Raw genomic sequence first — 12,791 nt, 5'->3', positions numbered from 1 at the left:
TTTCATTGATTAAAAAATGTTTATCTTTTAGTGAAGTCTAAAGAAGTTGTGTAAGAGAATACACTTTGTTATCATTATTGTTGCAGAGTTTAAGCAAATATATGAAATTTCATAATTGGTATTGTTTTGTGCAATGCTTAAATTTAAATTGAGAGAGGCATATTATGAGAAATGGGACAATGAAAAAATCCCTGGTTTGGTCACTGTTCTTAGTTACATTCATAAGTAATATTTATATTTTAAGAAGTGTTTGAGTATTCTCAGTGCTTCAAATGAGAGAATGTTGAAGATAGTGAATCTTAATTATAATAGTTTAGGTTATCAATGGGTGATTGCTGGTTTGCCTTGAGGCCTGCGCCTTCCCAGGAGGATTAGAGATCTGGAATATTCAATTGTTCCCCAATGAACCACAGATATGGATATGTAAGAGTGTTAAAACAATAACTGAAGTTTGTCTTTCTGTTAACATATGTGGAGAATAGAAATGCTATTATTTTCTAATTTTTGAATAATGTAAAAATAAATAAATGCTGGCATTGTGTTTAGGGAAATTTATTCCTTCTTCATAAGTAGCAAACTGATTTAACCCTTAACACACAAAAGGCAAAAAGAATTAAATTGTTTTTATGCCCTCGAAATAATGTCATTCATGATGCTCATTTGTGAAAGTTGCAAATTAGCTCCTAGTTGCTTGTTACTTTAATTTTGTTTTCATTAATTTTACTGGTTTATATCTGAATGAGGATCTGCAATATTTCTGTGCAATATCTTTGGTTGAGCCTTATACCTTATTTTTTTATTTTTTAAAGCCTTTTTAGGGACCCAGTAACAGGTCTGTTGCCATATCTTGAATTAAAACCTGTGTTGTTGCACCTTTTTTTGTTACTAGTGCACGGTATTTAAACTTTCTTCATTTATAGGTTATTTTGAAAGCATCAGAATTTGAATTGCAAAGGAATAGTTTTTGAATAGGCATAGCATAATGAAAATTTTGGGGTGAGAGCTTAAGTTTTTAATCTTAGAAACAAGATTCTTCACAATACTGTGGTTAAAAATGTAAAAGGTAAAACAGATTAAATTCTTTCATGTTTCTGATTGGTTTTCTATTTTACTGTTCTTTATGCTAATTTTATGTGGCATCATACTTGGTTCTGTACTTGAAATTAGTCTTGAAATGCAGGCCAAGACTATTTCTGTTTAGTCGAAAACTTTCCTTTATAGAGGACCTCAGGAAATTTTTTTACCTGGGGGTAAAAATTAAAGACCAGGCCAACAAAGGAAACTTCTTTGTTGGGAGGTTACAACAGGCTGCCTAACCAAGTGAAGTCTGTTGATGAAGCACTCTTACTTCATTTACAGGAATCATCATGCTTGCAGTCTCTGATCTGGCTCAGTAATTTCAGTAACCTCATATCTACTGGAAAAACAGCACACCAAGCTGTGAACAGTCCAGGAAGACTCTTGGAGTGTATCAAGGATAATTTCTTAATCAAAACTATAGACCAGAGTAACAGTGTTCCTGGACCTTGTTAATTTCTTCCCAACAGAGATGAGCTGTTCAGAGAGTTGGTGGCAACCTAGACTGCCATGATCATGCCCTGCTGGAACTCATGATTTTTAGGGATATGGGCCAGGTGAAGACTAAAGCCAGGAATTTATGAGAGCGACCTTTCAGTTGTCTAAGGAATTGATAGATGGTACCACCTGGGAAACTGCTCTTGGGTGTACCAGAGCAAAACAGAGCTGGCAGCTTTTTAAAGATTTAGGATAATAGTTTTTAGTAACAATTAAGGATAATAATTTTTCCTAGATTGCAAAAGTTCTTGATTATTCCAACATATAAGAAATCTGGCAAGGAAGGCAGGAAAATAGCATGGATGAGTGAGGACCTCCTGGTAAAACTAAAGTGTAGGAGGGGAATGCACAGGCATTCCAGGGACAACCAGGGACATATATCCTGGGAACTATATAAGGATGCTGCTCATATATGTGGGGATACGTTCAAGAAAACTAGGGCACAGATAGAGCTGATTTTGTCAAGGAGTGGGGAGATTAATAAGGGTTTCTACAAGTTTTTAGTCAGAAAGAGGATAGTAAAGATAATACACACACCCACAATGCACACTGAAAAAAAAATAAGACAGGAAAAACTAAATGACGATGGGTGTGGAGAAGGCTGCAGTGCTTCACAGTTTTTTGCCTCAGCTTCAGTGGTAAACACTTTTTCCACATCTTTCAAGTCCCTCAGCATCAGGGCAGGGAATGGTGTAATGAAGTTCCTCCCATCATGGTTCAGATTTAAGACCACCCAAGGAACCTGAATATACACAAATATATGGGACCTAATGAGATACATCCCATGGTCCTGAGGGAACTTGCTGATGTAGTTATCAAGACATTCTCAAGTATATTTGAAAAATCATGGCAGCCTGCTGAAGTCCCCAGTGGCTGAAGAACAAAGACTATTGCACCATTTTTGAAAAGGATAGGATAATAAAGAGAACACTGGCAACTAGCAATCACTCAGCCTTAGCCCTGCTGTTTTAAAAAATTACTTAAATCTCAAGTCTTAATGTTCTTGATGTGGATTGAAGGGACACCTGATTACCTGAATGGAAGTGAAGCAATTATTTCCTTGACAAAAAATATCAGTGAATGTACTTTCATTTAGAATTGAATTTCAGATATCTTTTACATTTTCTATAGAAAAGTGAGGGTCAGTCAAAATGCCATTACTTTGATACTTTTCTAAAAATATGACTATATTTTGAACAAAGCAGAAAACAGAATTCATTAAGTTAATACAGTAGAGTCATTTGTCCATATTAAAAAAAAAAATAAATTATTAGTAGGTACTGATTTGCCAAGTGGAGGACCAGAACTGGGACACTGCTGCTCCCCACTGAGAAGTGGGAGATGTAATAGCTGAATTGTAATTTGTTGTGAGAGGCTGTGTAGCCTCTCACACTCATTAAAATTAGACAGATGTATAGTCCTAGCACAGTAATTAAAAACACACTGCACTCATCCCCATCACTTAAATGCCATTGTTATGATGGCTGTTTTATGCTCTACAGAGATACAGTTGTAATTAGTCCCCTTGGTTTAGCACTGAAATTGTGGTTGTGGTAAGGCTTTCTCAGTCCAAGTTTTCTTTGGTTGTCTTTCCAGGTGTAGGTCTATTGCTTGAATTACCTGAGAGAGGGTATCTTGTGTTCTGAATGTTCTTCCTTTTTTGGGTTACCTTGTACAGAGTGAACTCCTCTGTCAAAAGTTAAGAAGAATAGGAATATATGCAGTATGGAATAAAACTCAGTGAACTAGCTTACAAAATGGGGTGTGACAGAGTCAAGAACAGAAGCTGCACTGCCTGAATCCAAATCCACATTTAAGGCTTGAGGACACACTTTCTGACTTTGTCTAAGACCAATGACTCATATGAGGAATCTGAAAGCAGAAGATGCAAGATCTGGCATATTTCTGTGTTCTGAGCTGGGATTCCAGTTTCCTGCACATATCTGCATGCTATGGCACACACATTCATTTTAAAGACCAGACAGAATGATTTCTGTTGCTCTCTGGGGAGAGGATGCTGCTCCTTCTGAGCAGCATGACCCAGCTGGACCTTGGCATGTTCGAGTGTATTTTTTTTAATTTCTCCACTGAGAAGAGGATTAGCCCCAACAGTTTGAACACTAAGTAGAACTTAAATACCATTAACAATTGAATGCTTAAACCTAAAATACCGGTTTTTAAATCTTGTAGAATCACTGGTTCTTGTAAGTACAAGACTGTTATACCGTGTAAATGGATTTTATAGTCTTAACATCTATTACACAGTGCTACAGTTGTACACATCAATGGTGTCTTATTCAATTGGATTCCTGCCAGTCCATAGGCCTGTTGCCATTGTTTCCCATAGAAACAAAACATAATGGTATAAACATGAATAGGAGAGGACATGATTACAGGAGTGACTCACATTAACTTACAACTTTAAAAAGGGAAATTTTGGAACATGTGGAGGTTCTCTTACAACAATCTGATGCCAAACATGCAATTTCAATGGAGTCAAACGTGTAAAACTTCTTGTACAGAAGGTGTCTTCAAGTCTACTTGACACGATTATTCAAAACAAAATGAAACCAAATAAAATAAAATAAAATAAAATAATTTACTGAAGAATCTATTCCATTTACTATAGAAAATGTAAATTTTACAACTGGAGAATTCTTTGTTCTCAGTGCATGGAATATATCTTACCTGGCTTGATCATATTTTTAAATATAAATTAGATCAACATGAGAAATGATTCAGCCAAAAGAACAAGCTTTTCCTATTTATTAGAAGCATGCAATTACATGGTGAAAGTGTATAAAGTCTTGTGAAATTCTAAGGTGCAGGGAAGGCAAGTGTACTTATTAGAGAGGAAAGAATTTTGAACTAGATTTTTTTTTTTGTTAAAAAAGTTTTAGCTTAGTTCCACAAATCTTGAAGAGTCTCTTGTGAAAATTGTGTTTCCCATGCTTTTATGGATTATAGCAATTACCACCCTCGGAACAGAGAATAGTTCCTTTCGCCTTAAAGTAATTCAGTGTTCAAATTATGAGTTATGCTAAAGCTTATCAGTCTTCTCAGGCATTAAAATGCTGATATTAACTTCAAGTAATGTTAAATACACACAATTTTGCCAGGCATTCCCTCCAGAAGGTTTTTCTGAAGCACATACCAACTGAATTGTATGTAAAGTAGGATCCATAAATATCTTTGCAATCAGAGTTAGGTGAATTTCACCTGCTTTTTAAATTATCCAAACAGAAAGTGAGAGGAGAAGAAAATCAGTATTGAACAGGCACCTTTTATATTGGGCTTTTTTCCATGTATTTTACAGCTCTTAGGGATGCTGGAAAACAGTCAATCAATAGTGATTGGAAGATAGAGCATTCTGGAACATTCAATATTGCTGGGACCACAGTCCATTATGTTCGGAGAGGTCTCTGGGAGAAAATATCAGCCAAAGGTCCCACAACATCACCCTTACATTTACTGGTATGACAATTCAGGTTTTTTACTTGATTCCTATGATATAGCATAGTAACTAATATTTTTTCCAGACTCCTCAAGAAAATGAGATCTATGTAAGATATATCTGCTTTTGTGTTTACATATATATCTACAAAAGTGGGAAGGAGGGGGTGAGGAGACAGGTCTGTCAGCCTGCTTGTAAAAAATGCATTTATATCCAAGAGAAATCTTTATGTTGTTGGGGCAGGATTGAAGGTCTCAGCATTCCTACAAATGTCATAAAAAGCTGATATGCCAAGTAAGGAGAGAAATTCAAATTAACTCCAGGTGATTTTCTGAAATTTCTGGCTGACTATAGCACAGCATCACCATTCCAGAATTACAATCACCAAGTTCTCTGTGAAAAAGTTGAATTTTGATGCATCTCAGCGCAGGAGAGAAAAAGCTAATAGCCACCATAAAGAAAAAGGGAGAGATGATGGTGAAATACTTCACAATTCAAATTCTTTAAATTAAAGGAATTTTCTTAATAAAGCAAAATATTTTTTTCCATTGGCTTGGTTTGGATACTCTAATTAATTTCTTCTAGCAAATCCATTAGGAGGGCTGAAAGGCAATAGAGCATCAAGTAATTCTGTTGTGCTTTTCAAGATGATCTACTTGCAGCTTGGAGTTTGTCTTCCTTAGCGTCTATGATGTAGGAAGGTTTTCCTTCTTTGTATTTTGCAGGTGCTGCTCTTCCACGATCAGAGCTATGGTTTACACTATGAATACACAATCCCATTGGATCCTCTCCCTGAAAATCAGAGCTCTAAAGTACCAGAGCCTCTTTTCATGTGGACGCATTCTACCTGGGAAGACTGTGATGCTGTATGTGGAGGAGGTAAAATAAAAGAAAAATGTACAAACACACACACACTTATATATATAAAAAATGAATATGTGTATACAATATGCATGTATATACACAGTGCAATGTGTGTATGCAATATGCACCTATATATATAACCACTGTGTGTTTATATATAATTACAATTCTGATGGTCAGTGTTGTGTATTTAATACACAACAAATATCCTCATTGTGGTTTGTATGTTTCCATACAATGTAGACATATGTCAATCTTATGCTTTCTGATTACATTAAAAATACTCTGATAGCTCTAGGAAAAGATTCAAACTAAATATAAAAAGTAGCAAAAGATGGTAATGAAGGAACAAAATCTAGACTAAAAAGCAAATTCAGGACACAATTTCCAAGAAGAAATAAAAATGCAAGAGCTAGAACAAGAATAGAAAGTGCATTCCACTCTGTATTTGGAACTACTGAAGATAAATGATCTGTAAGAGACATTTCAAACCACAGAAAAGTTGAATCCCAGTCACAGATCAAATAAGTACAGTTAGTAACATGAGTTGAGGATGATCCAGACACATATGGAACAAATATTACAACAGCAGATATTAGTATGCTGATGTGATATTTTTCCTAAGTTTATTAAACATAAAAAAGTGATTTAGAAGAATAAAATATGATTCTGAAAACAAATATTGGAATATGAACAGTATTGATGTAACAAAAGTCTTTCAGACTGTTTTCTAGATGTTACTTAAAATGAAACTTACACTTTAAAAACACTTCAGAGAGGGCTTTTCTTAAAATAAATGTGGTGTACAGTGATATGTTCATACCTTGTGCAGTTTGTCAGTATGCAAACACTGTACTGATTTTTGATACCTGTCTTTCATGCTGACAACCTTGACAGTCGTGGTTGCTCTGATCAACTGCCGTGCACCTTGTGATTGAATAGGAAAGCCTGGAAATGCTTTTCCTTCTCATAACATCAGCATAAAGAACACAGTGTTCTAGCTCCTCTGACTGTGTGAACAATCCTGGTGTCATGAAAGATTGCTGTAGTTTCCATAAACATGCTTTTTGTGGTTTGGTAGGAAAGCTTCTTCCCTAGAAGGTATTTTGTTCATGGTGCTAGTAGTATCCTTTGATTCTTAATAGTGCATCCCAGTTTTCTTGTGAATTCACACTTTTTACAGTTTCCTAAGGTATTTTTAGAATAATTTTAGTACTACTATGATCTGTCATTATTGCACCAGATATTTCTAAATATTTCTCTCATCTGCAGAAATCTTAAAATGCAGTATGTCAGTACATTATTCTACATTAATGCTTAAATAAATATTTAAATGTTTTACTCTAATGTTTATAATTTTTTTCTGTTGTAACTGGTCTTCATTTTATTTTATTGTCTTAAATAGCTGAGTTATTACAAAGTTCCCTAGAAATTCTGAAATACTACTGAAAGATTTTTCTTACTTTAGATAAAACTGTTCTCACTTTTCTTTTACTTTCTGACTTAAATATCAAGCAGTAATGAAATCAAAATACTGCAGCTTTTATCCTGTCTAATTATTTGTGATTAAAATTTAACATCAATATTTTGATTAATCTGAATTAATACAATTATCAATAGTTTTGCTTAAATGCTCAAAGTGTGTGTCAGGATAAAACTATTGATGAAGCCATGTGGTTTTGTGTATGTTTGTATATGTGACTGGTCTGTGACCTCCTGTGTTGCAGAAAAGCTTTCTTTGCATGGGAGAGGATATGAATACATAGATGTATATATAAGTGCAGAAAGAATTGTCAAACATTTCAAACACTGTGATATGACAGATTAGTTGTATGTGCTCTCATGTACACAAGCACTGTGTAAAAATGTCAGCAGTGGTCATGCTCATAATATGCATTTATAACATAACTGCTCCATCCACAGGCTCATTTTTCACCTCTAGTGAATGTTCATGCTTAAGCCTGCCCTGCTCCTGCACACAGTCCCTTTGCCAGTAAACTTCCAGACAGAGTAAAAGTAACTATAAGAACAAATGGCTCTAACTGAAACCCTGAATGCAAGGATTGCTAGTTTTCTAAAATTAAGACTCCAGTCTAATTGCAAGTTACTGCTTGTGGTCAGTATTACATTAAATTCTAATTTCTAATGGTTCCATGTTCAAGAGACACCAGGGTCCAGGCCACCATCAGGACAAGGACTCTGTACAGAGTATGCACTCTATCTCTGCAGCAGTACCCAGCTTCCTAAATGGTTTTCTGACCCTGTAGGTCAGGTCATATGGCCTCTTTAGTTCATGGGAAATAGTGCAGTCTCCCTCCTGAAGAATGTATGTGTTGATTCCCTTTACCTGAATGCCAGCCACAATTTGTCATTTCTTTCCTCATTTTATGTAGTAATTAACAAACATATTTGTAATTTTCTGCAAGCATTGCTCAGTGATGGAGTTGCAGTGGTTGAGAAAGAAAATAATATTCCAGTAAAAGTGAGGGTTTGGCCTATAACTAGTTGCAGGCCTATAACAAGCAGGAAAACTCTTGATGGCGGTGTGCAAAGACTAGGTTAGAAACTCACAATGTTCCCTACAAACTGTAGGATTTCTCTCAGATTCCCTGCTAGCTTTGAATTTCTTACACTGGTTTTGCAGTTCTTTTAGCCAAACTGTATATGAAATAGCTGTATCCTTGTCCTTAACAATTTGCATATTCTTGGTTTCCTCACAAACCTGCTTCCTTTTTTTTACTAGGTGAAAGAAAGACAACAGTCTCTTGCACAAAGATTATGAACAAGAATATCAGTCTTGTGGACAGCAAGAAGTGCAAATATTTAACAAAACCTGAACCACAGATCCGTAAGTGCAATGAACAGCCCTGCCAGACAAGGTAATAGTGATTTGGTTAAACTAAACTATAATATCTAGACGTAAAAGCCATGTAAAAGCAGTGGACTGCTTCTTGCAATGCATGGGCAGTAAATACATTCATTCAGGACGTTATAATGCAAAATGAAGGGAAAACAGAAACCCTGGAAATTGTTTCTCCTGAGTTTTAATGAAACAGGGAACATAAGCACTATGCCTGAATAAATTCTTATCCAGTAAAGCAGTTAATTCCTTTCCTCAGGAAGTATTCTCACAGACTGATCTGTGCTACAAAACTGAAATTTAAATGGTGTTTCTATAAAGGCATACATGGGATTTAATCCCATATTCTTAATTAATGATATGTTTTAATGGGTGTTTTTTTTGAAGCAAGGCTTTGTGTCTTTAAAGCTCTTGATAAACTCTGGGTACTCTAAATAGTAAATAAATAAAGAAATCAATCCATGTTAATCACTTTTTTTACATTAATGCAACTTGAAGTCTAGTGAGCCTGCCCCTCGCTCCTCTCTTTCCTCTCACTCCATGAGAGGAAAGTCCTTGTATGTGGATCAGCAAATAGGCTGAACTATACTCTGGTGGTTGAACAGTGCAAGAGGTTAGAGGCAGCTCCATGTGCAGCTCCAAGCCCACCCATCACCACTGGAGTTCCTGTAGCTGAACTGGCAGCCTGCTCCTTGTACTGGCTGACCAGGTCAGCACAATGGCCCATTACAGAGTCGTGCCACTTGGCAGCTGAAAGTTATGTATTAAGGAGGTCCTCAAGAATTGCATGTACTTTTTTGAAGCAAGTTAGAGCAAGTCCACACCTTTCAAGGGAGGGGAAAGGTACTAGCAAGAGCTGGCTAGCATCCCCAGGAGTAAGCACTAGGATCAGTCTGCTGCAGTCATCTGGAGGACAAGTAGATGGCATTTTTAAACAAAATAATGCAAAATAAATTAAATGCAAATACTGTCGAAGAAAGTATGTAAAATGAACTAGAAGACATAGCTTTCTTGGAAAGGATGAAGTACTGAAATTGATAAAATGTGAAGTATGATACATTTTAAGTAAGACAAAACCACTGACATTTGGTCTTCCCCAAACTAGGGCATTATCCTTTGGAGGGATTATTTCTACTTCATTGTATGTATATTTGAGAAGACTTATATTTTGTTTTATTAACACTACTGTTCATTTAATGGATAGAAATGGAATAATCTGATCTTTTTCTGAGGCATTGTCTACCATAAGTTTTCAGTATTCTGTGTTTTTTCCAGCTTATTAAGTGAAAATTTTAAAATTTTGCTAATTGATATATAGAGATGCTGTACTGAGAAATGTAGAAAGATTTAATGATCCAATTTTTTAAACATTGTAAGTGATGATTACAAAATATTACTAGCTTTCAACTAAAATGTTACCAAAGCATACACTTGCATAAGTACTTATTTGCTATTGGCCTGTGAAGAAATATCTTAAAGTCTATTTCATCATCTTGACAGGTCATGATTTGTAAATTATATATCTGAACAGATAACAAAAAAATTCTTAGTTAAGTGTTTTATTTTTTTGCTACAAATGCATGACAGAAGGTTGAAAAAAATTTATTAAATATCAATTTCCTGAAAACTCTCCTGGCAAACTAAGTCTCCTTGAAAACTCTTGTGTTTTCAGGAGACAGAACATCAGGGGCAGAACTGTTTGATTTTTTTAAGGTTACATGGCCATAATCTGGATCTACAGAACATCTGGGGAAAAATATGTTCTAAAACAATTGCTCTCTAGGTATGTGGTCTGTGCCAAACTGCACCAGCCTTCCTTGCTGTTGTGATTTAAACCATGCACCCTGTTAGGCATTACTCTGAAGAACATGAAGAATTTTGGGCTTTTGTGCTTTTTCCAGGGCAATGAGTCTTTCACACTTGAGTGATTCTTTCTTACAACAGAGTATTTTTCAAGGAATGCTGGACTTTACATGTTTGGCATACACTTGACATAGACAGACATACAGAGAATAACAGGCAGGCTGATCAGGGATCTGTCATCTTTAAAATGGATGTATATTTTGGAAATTTTCTAATTGGGATTATAATTAGAAGAAAGTACTTTGAAAACATAGCAGTAGTGGACTGGGGAAGGAATTTATATGTACATTAATACCATATGAAATATAATAGATGTTAGATTCATAAATTCTCCATTAGCAAAATGACAGGAAAAAGGAGGCTGAAAATATGTGTGTGTCTTGGGTATATACACTGAGAATAGTATACAAGAGAACAAGATGTGATGGTATTTTTCCCCTCCTGATTTCTATATTACTACACTGCCTATGTTTCTTTGCAGATGGATGATGACAGAATGGACACCATGTTCAAGGACATGTGGAAAAGGAACCCAGAACAGACAAGTAGCCTGCACACAGCAGCTCAGAAATGGGACCCTGATCAGAGCTAGGGAGAAGGATTGTCTGGGGCCAAAGCCTGCTTCTGCACAGCGCTGTGAAGGCCAGGACTGCATGACGGTGTGGGAGGCAGGAGTTTGGTCTGAGGTACTACATTTATTTATACTCCATATACTCCACATGCTCCAAATACTCTATAGTCTTTATTTGTACCTTGGTATTTTTTGGAAATAAGGTTTTTTTCAGCATCAAGTGGCACACCTCAGCCTAATGATTTTCACAGCCCCCGTGCAATATTTTGGCAAAGAGTTCAAGGGCTAGGAAAACCAGCTGTGTAGAGCTACTGCATTTTACCTAGTTAACGTTGTGCAACAGTCTCTTCTGGCCAGTTCTCAAGCACGTATGATCAAGTATGTCCTGTCTGTAATAGTGAATAACTAGGGGGAAATAGAATTAAGGAACCACTTATCACCTACAAGACCTTGGGAGCAGAGTGGAAACATTTGGGATGAAACTTTTATACCAAGGGATGTTGATCAGCAGATGGGTGATGCCATCCTGCTTCAGAGAGGCTTTGAGGGGAGCCTTGGCAAAAAAAGTATATCTTCTTCCCTTCCTCTTTCTTGTCTGCTCTTTTTCCAAAGCAACAGCAATAGGCAAATGGGCTTGTAAATAACACAATTTCACATATGTTGCATCCTGAAGTATGGCTGTAAAATGTAATCATTGTTCAAAAAGCTTGTTTTTTTTTATAAGCACATCTTTAAATGTGCTTGTTCATTTGGCTTTCTTCATCTTTGATTTCCTCTAAAATTAACTCGCCATAGAGGAAGAAGAGTATTGTTCTCACTGCCATCTGGACAAGATGAAAGGGTTATTTGGAACTTCTTCTTTCATTGAAAGAGTAAAGGCAATTCTGATTGCCTCCCATACTAGAACCTGTGCTATGGATCCCTCTATGATCACAATACGAATAGCAGCTTCTGAATGTGGGTGCAGCGCCTTCTTTGAATTGCTCTACTCAGCAGATCTACTTGATCCCCAAGCAAGAAAGAGCTAACAAATAGAGAATGTTTTCAAAGATGAAAAGCACATGCTAAGGTAGAGATAGGACTTCTGGTGTGAGACAGCAGTTTCTGGTGTGGTACAGCAGTTTTATGATGCGAGAGCTGGTTGTGAGAAGAAAGGCATCCATTTACAGAGATGAGTAAAAGAAATACACAGACTATTTAGCCAGTTTGTTTTACTTCAGAGAGGAGAAATTAGATAGCATGTTTTTGTTGGAAGCAATAAATATTTTTTGAAGAGCGAGGTATTTCCCATGGCCATTCCTACTATCACCATTATGTAGGAAGCTAGCCATTACTGCTTCCTGTGGTTATAATCAGCTTGGCAGAGGAGAGTTTTGAACTGCAAGCAGCGGGATGATAAAAAGCTGTGATAATGTTTTGAGAAGGAAATGGTATCATTTTTGGCTGTGTAAATGGGAATGGTGGAAAAAACCCATAGATTAGGACCTTCTGAGCAACTTGAAAAGAGCTTTCACGTGCTCACTATATAGTGACTTTGAATTTTCAAGTTCAGTCTGGATTCTTGCATAGTTTTGGAATATTTACTTTTCCATTCTACATTTTTT

The 12,791-nt window shown here is 36.1% G+C and overlaps 1 protein-coding gene across 1 annotated transcript in view; it reads left to right on the top strand.

Moving 5' to 3' along the window:
- The window catches only part of ADAMTS19 (ADAM metallopeptidase with thrombospondin type 1 motif 19), a 140,091-nt gene that overhangs the window by 109,450 nt on the left and 17,850 nt on the right, over positions 1 to 12,791 (top strand). The window contains exons 17-20 of the mRNA XM_053931844.1: positions 4,892 to 5,049; positions 5,755 to 5,908; positions 8,637 to 8,772; positions 11,098 to 11,302. Coding sequence (XP_053787819.1) covers positions 4,892 to 5,049; positions 5,755 to 5,908; positions 8,637 to 8,772; positions 11,098 to 11,302 — 653 coding nt within the window. The remainder of the gene's footprint in view (positions 1 to 4,891; positions 5,050 to 5,754; positions 5,909 to 8,636; positions 8,773 to 11,097; positions 11,303 to 12,791) is intronic.

The sequence above is a fragment of the Vidua chalybeata genome, chromosome Z (assembly GCF_026979565.1).
Source record: "Vidua chalybeata isolate OUT-0048 chromosome Z, bVidCha1 merged haplotype, whole genome shotgun sequence".
In the NCBI taxonomy this organism is placed as follows: Eukaryota; Metazoa; Chordata; class Aves; order Passeriformes; family Viduidae; genus Vidua; species Vidua chalybeata.
This window is presented reverse-complemented; position numbering and strand designations above follow the sequence as displayed.